At 37.9% G+C, this 5,941-nt stretch overlaps 1 protein-coding gene across 1 annotated transcript in view; it reads left to right on the top strand.

Moving 5' to 3' along the window:
- Positions 1-5,941, top strand: part of LOC107757615 (lipopolysaccharide-responsive and beige-like anchor protein) — a 244,625-nt gene that overhangs the window by 47,711 nt on the left and 190,973 nt on the right. Inside the window, exons 11-15 of the mRNA XM_016575147.1 lie at positions 1,341-1,449; positions 3,156-3,308; positions 3,433-3,601; positions 5,454-5,533; positions 5,632-5,694. Coding sequence (XP_016430633.1) covers positions 1,341-1,449; positions 3,156-3,308; positions 3,433-3,601; positions 5,454-5,533; positions 5,632-5,694 — 574 coding nt within the window. The remainder of the gene's footprint in view (positions 1-1,340; positions 1,450-3,155; positions 3,309-3,432; positions 3,602-5,453; positions 5,534-5,631; positions 5,695-5,941) is intronic.

Genomic DNA, 5,941 nt, shown 5'->3' with positions numbered 1-5,941 from the left:
ATTTTCGGCAGCCGGAATTTCGGTGCATCTCTAATTATTGGCGAGATCAGAAATGGATATTATATCATAGATGCTTTTTTGAACATTTTAGCAATTTAAAAATATTAAAAAATGATTTTTTTACACGGCACCCCTGCTCTCGACAGACGGCACCCCGGTTGGGAAACACTGCTCTAGAGGTCAGTGCTTAGTGTTATTCAGTGTTAATTTGTGTGGACATAGCATTGACTAGGAGCCAATACAAAGTTAAATATTTAACCATGATTGGCTGTAGTACTAACATGAGTGTTACCTGGAAAACAAATGCCTCAATCAAGAATTTTGCTAGTTATTTTTTCTTTTACATTATCAAAATGACCAGATTGATCAGTTGTATTGACGACAGTAGCAAGATATTTTTGCATCATCACTTTTGGAGCAGCTATTTATAACAACATTTACACTGCAATTAGTATTGCATAAATAATGCTGTGAGGCTAATGGGTTTTAAATGGGCATTAATGGGTTTTGAAAAAAAAAAAAGAATATTGAAATATGAAATGATTTAAAAAAAAAAATTATACTCCAAATATGAAACTAAAACCTCCAGTAGTTGGCAGCAAGTCACTGTCTTACTGAGTGAGTCATTGAGTCATTCATTCAACCAATTCATTCAACGAAGGAAGGATTTTCTTTATGAACGAGTCACTGAATCATTGGCTCACTCGATTCATTCAAAAACAGATTCATTCAGGAACGAAACTGATGTGTGTTTCTTGGAGACACACAACAGTTCTGCTGTGGCTTTGATTGGAACTATTTTCATTGGTAAAATTGAGCAAAAACAGACAATACTGACAATATTGTGTCTTAAGATGTAACGTATAGTTATTGTGTAGATAATCAGGGAAAAAAACAGCACTCTTGCTCGTGTTTTATTGCTAAACTGTATCATATGATATAAATATAAGACAAAAACCCATAAAGACAGGGTGCATCATCGTCCTGCATCATGTTAGTCAGCAACTGCATGCAGTGTAAGATGACATACAGGTCTGGGGCAGAGCATGTTAAATGTGTTAATAATTTTAATGCTTTATTGTTTCGCACCAAATTAGCGCAGTAAATCAACTGCACTAGTGAAAATTCATGACTGTTTTACATAGAACACAAAATAGATATTTTGCAGAATGTTCAAGCTGCTTCCAAACAGAAGGCCCATAAAAGTTGAACATTTACTGAAATTTATTTCCGCCTCATTTGAACTAATTCTTGAACTAGATTAGGTCTATGTGTTATTATCATTTCGTTGTTAGTTCTTTCTCTACCGAAGCTAACCTGTTGTTTGTTTTTTCTCTCAGTTGCACACTACTGTCATTTGTGATGGAGCTGTTGAAGGGCTCTGTAGCTATGCAAGAGCAGGTGCTGTCCTGCAAGGGCTTTCTTGTCATTGGTTACTCACTGGAGAAGGTAAGTACATGAATATGAACATGAATATTACTTTGTGCATTGAGTACGTGGAACATGTGCATCCAAAGACAGTTTAAATCCTGCTAATGCTGAAACACAAGAAAAGAAGAGAAAACTGTCTTCTTTAATGTTTGAAATAAGCCTATACTCTTAAAATGCATATAAGGGAGTTCTTTTTAATGGGGAACTTTTATGCAAAATTCACTTTTACATAGTGTTTGATCATGAATGTGTGTTGGCAGTGTGTGTACACAACCACTCTATAATGATAAAAATCCACCCACTCCTTTTTTTGATCCCCATAAATCATAAGCAGTGTCTCAAAACAAGCCACATGCAGTATTGAGCGTTGGATCTTGAGCGATGACTCAACCAGCCCTATTATAGTTATCTTTGGTTGGCAGAAGACTTAGAGACGGTCTATCTGGCAATACGGGAGTAAGGATATCCCATAGTGAGAGACCGAAACGTGTGCTTGAAAGAGAACGATGGGTTACTTGCGTAATCCCGGTTCTCTGATAGCATTAAGTGAGGTGTCTCACCAGAACACCCTCCTTGCTGTGCGAAGCTGTGCTTGTTTTGAATGTCGTAATGATGTTGCGTCGCTCCTTTTATACCAAGAGGAGGGAGCCACTCCCTGACATGTCTGCCAGCCAACTGGGGCTGGTGTAATGTAATTGGGCTTCTGAGGAATACGTGGTAGGGGCGTATCCCTTAGTGAAACACCTCACTTAATGCTATCAGAGAACCGGGTTATGCAAGTAACCTATCGTTTTGTTTTGGCAGAATATCCGAGATACGAGCTGTAAAGGCACAGCCCTATTCTGGAAAGGAGGCAGGGAGCAGCAGCTCATTTGCATTTAAAGATACATGTGCAAAAACAGCATGTTTTTGCTTCCAATCAAAATGGGTATTTTCAAAACCGTATAATAAATGATCTTGAGCTGAAACTTCACAGACACATTCTGGGGACACCTGAGATTTATATTACATCATAATAGGTCCCCTTTGAAACATACTAGCATATGCCTGCAGAAGTTGCTGGGTAACACAGAAATAGAAAAAAGTGTAATGCTTGAGAATGCATAGTACCGTACCAAACTGGATGTCACACGATCATCTGTTTTGTAACCAAGAAAAACATTTTCAATACTCAAACCTTGTCCTTTGCCTTTAACTAGACCACCTGTTTCTGTTTGTTTTGAAAGTCTTTCTCTTGCTCTCCCTTTTTCTGTGCACACTCACTTTCATTCTTAACCAGTAATTGTTTTACTTTTACCTCGGCTTACAGTGAAATGTCCTTGACACTTAAGATCTCATCTAGCCTCAATTTGTCACATCAAGTCATTACACTTAATCTTAAAAAAATAAAAGAATATATGCAAGACTAAAATGGATTTAGTATGTGTCAAAAAAGGCCCTAAAATGTGCAAATGTTGAAAGCTTTTGAAATATTCAAGTTGCTTTGAAAAAATTGTCCTATGCGGCACTTTTAAGACTAAAAAAGTGAAAGGATTCTCTTGTGATTGTTAGGGCAGTGAGTCCTCTGCACATTGGGAATCAGCCCAGGTGTTTTAAGAAACATTAGAAACCTGAGATCGATCTCAAGGTTTGCTGTGACACAGCTTAAAGCAATCTGTTGATTCTTGGTCATTTTTTTGTGACCAAGTTTATTAACTGATTTCATGTTTGTATCTTCTTCTCAGTCTTCCAAAGTACACGTGACACGACCTGTGCTGGACATTATCCTTGCCTTCGCCCGTTGTCTTAGCAACCTTCCTACTGGAGTTTTGCTCTTGAAACAGCTGTGTGACCACATCCTTTTCAACCCTACCATTTGGATTCATGCCCCAGCTAAGGTATCTTAAACATTTACTCAAACCGATGCTGTTGCATTATGCTAGCTTAATGGTTTACCAATTCTTTGTTCTCTCAAATGTGACTTTTCATGGGTGGTTTAAACTGATTTGCTGCCCCCAACAGGTACAGCTGGTTCTCTACACCTACCTGGCCACAGAATTCATCAGCACCGTCAACATCTACAACACCATCCGCAGAGTTGGAACTGTACTGCAGGTCATGCATACACTCAAGTTTTTCTACTGGGTTGTAAACCCACTGGACCGCAGTGGAATCACACCCAAGGGTCTCGGTAAGAGAGCAGCCTGCTGCAGAACTAAACTAACTTCTCAACACATCTTGAGACTAAGGAATAAGGGTCAAAAAAGCTCCATGTGGAGCTGTCCAAAAATCTGAGAACAGTAATAAAACATCTCTGTTTTTTTCCACATTTAGTACTGTTTTATTTTTGTTGCAAATTATATTATTAGCATAATAGTTTGAATGAAAAGTTATTTTTTTCCCCAAATTGGATTTTTTGGCTGGTCTCAAACTTTTGGACCCTACTTTATACAGTATTAGTTTAAGCTCATGATCTTATAACTCATTTGGTGGTCTAGAGTCTTTGCTAGGATGTTGCAACTTTATGCATTTAATATTTCATTCTTTCAATTTTTAATCTATAAACGCCGTCATTGTAAATAGGGCTGTGCGATTAATCGAAATCGAATCGAAATCGCGATTTGAGACGTTGCGATTTCCTAATCGCAAAGCCTGCGATATGGAGGCGATATTACTCTGTTCCCGAGTATATGCATGACTGAAATAAGTTTATAATGCATGTTGGCTATTCCCAATTCAGAAGAGCGCACACACAGCCTGTGTCTGTGAATGCTTCTCATACTCGCTCCTCTCTGCCCCACGCGGCGCGAATCCCGCGTCACGGACGAGCCGTTCACACTTGCCGCAGTCACGCAGCCTGTTTCGTAATGCTCGTTTATACTCGCACCCGGCTCCGCACTGCAAGTCTTCACGAGCGCATCTGGCAGTATGGATGAGGCTTGACGCACGCGCGCAACCTGTGTCGACTCGCGCCTGGCTCCGCGTTTAAAACGAATGTAAATTCAGTCTAACTGCTTGCTAATTTCACTTGGATGAAATGAAACATTCAGCACATTTTCCACTTGTTCTTAAAATCCCAAATACTTAAAATGAATAAATCAGCCTATGTAACATATGTAATACTTTAATAATTGACTTAAGAAATAGTTCTTTATTTATAAAAAATAAACAAATATTTTCTGTGAAATTCAGTAATTAAGTTAATTCTGTAAAAGTAGTTATACCATTATAATCTTGCCTGCTGAAAAAAAAACCCATAGAACCCCTCCCAAAACACAATTACAAATTTAATGGATTTCAGGGTTATAATGGGAATTGTATTGGTTTTAATGTAAACTATAATGGTGTCTATTTGATGGATTCTATTGGTGGGATGTAATCTGGCAGATGGCAACCAATAGAACAACAGTAATTCCTATTGGAATAATGCCCAAAACAAAAAGGAATTTTGTAATGGTTTAATGGAAACTATAAGAATTTCTGTGATGGTTCCTATTGTTTTTTTCAGCAGGGTAATGATACCCATACTGTGCTGCACATTATTGGCAATATTGAGCTGAAGCTTGACTTTGCAAATTTAAAATCGCAAATCAAATCGCAATCGCAATATCTGTCAAAAAAAATCGCAATTTGATATTTTCACCCAAATCGTACAGCCCTAATTGTAAATATATTTCCAGTATTTCCAGATAAAAAGGGCACTGCAGGTTTGCACTAAAGATGCTGTGGGAAATCATCCCGTCCCGCAATAACTAAGCAATTTGTCTTTCAGTGTGTTTTGTGTGTAATTTCCACAGTAGACTGCTTTATTGCTTGTCTCATTCAAATCTCATTAAATGAAATTAAGGTTACATTAAATGAGTGAAATATTCTCTTCCATTTGTTTCCAACAAGTTATAAAGAAAAATGATCTAAAATGGTTATTTCTAAACTGATTTTCCTTTAGGACGCAGAAAACAAAAAAATATGTATTAGTATTATCACAAACGTAGGCCCATGGAGTATTATTTACATGAGTGTTTTTGGTTGATATCTTGCATCAGATGGGCCGAGACCAAATCAGAAGGAGATCCTCTCTCTCCGAGCGTTCCTGCTGCTGTTTGTCAAGCAACTTATCATGAAGGTACACTAATATGACCATAACATGCATACGATCTGAATAAATCAACTCCATCATGAGAAGTGCAGTTCAGGTAATGCTTGTGTGTTGTGTGAATGTAGGATCATGGCGTCAAGGAAGACGAACTGCAGAGTATTCTGAACTACCTGCTCACAATGCATGAGGTACTGTAATGCACCTACAATACATTGCAGTCTTTTAAACCAATATCAGTTGTCTGACCGCTTTTAGTCATTTTACTGTAAATCAAGGTAAATTATTAATTCTGTCAAGTTTTTGTTAGACTGTATAGCCTGTGGTGTAACTGCCACCAGATGGCGCTTGGTCCCCACAGCTTTCTCTTGTGCATGAAAAAAAATCAGCAGTTTACCATGATGCCACTTTCCACAAAATACAGAATTTTTTTCTATT

The sequence above is a fragment of the Sinocyclocheilus rhinocerous genome, unplaced genomic scaffold (assembly GCF_001515625.1).
Source record: "Sinocyclocheilus rhinocerous isolate Xijiao unplaced genomic scaffold, SAMN03320098_v1.1 scaffold323, whole genome shotgun sequence".
Taxonomy (NCBI): Eukaryota; Metazoa; Chordata; class Actinopteri; order Cypriniformes; family Cyprinidae; genus Sinocyclocheilus; species Sinocyclocheilus rhinocerous.
Note: the sequence above shows the minus strand (reverse complement) of the source record. Positions and strands in the feature narration are given on the sequence as shown.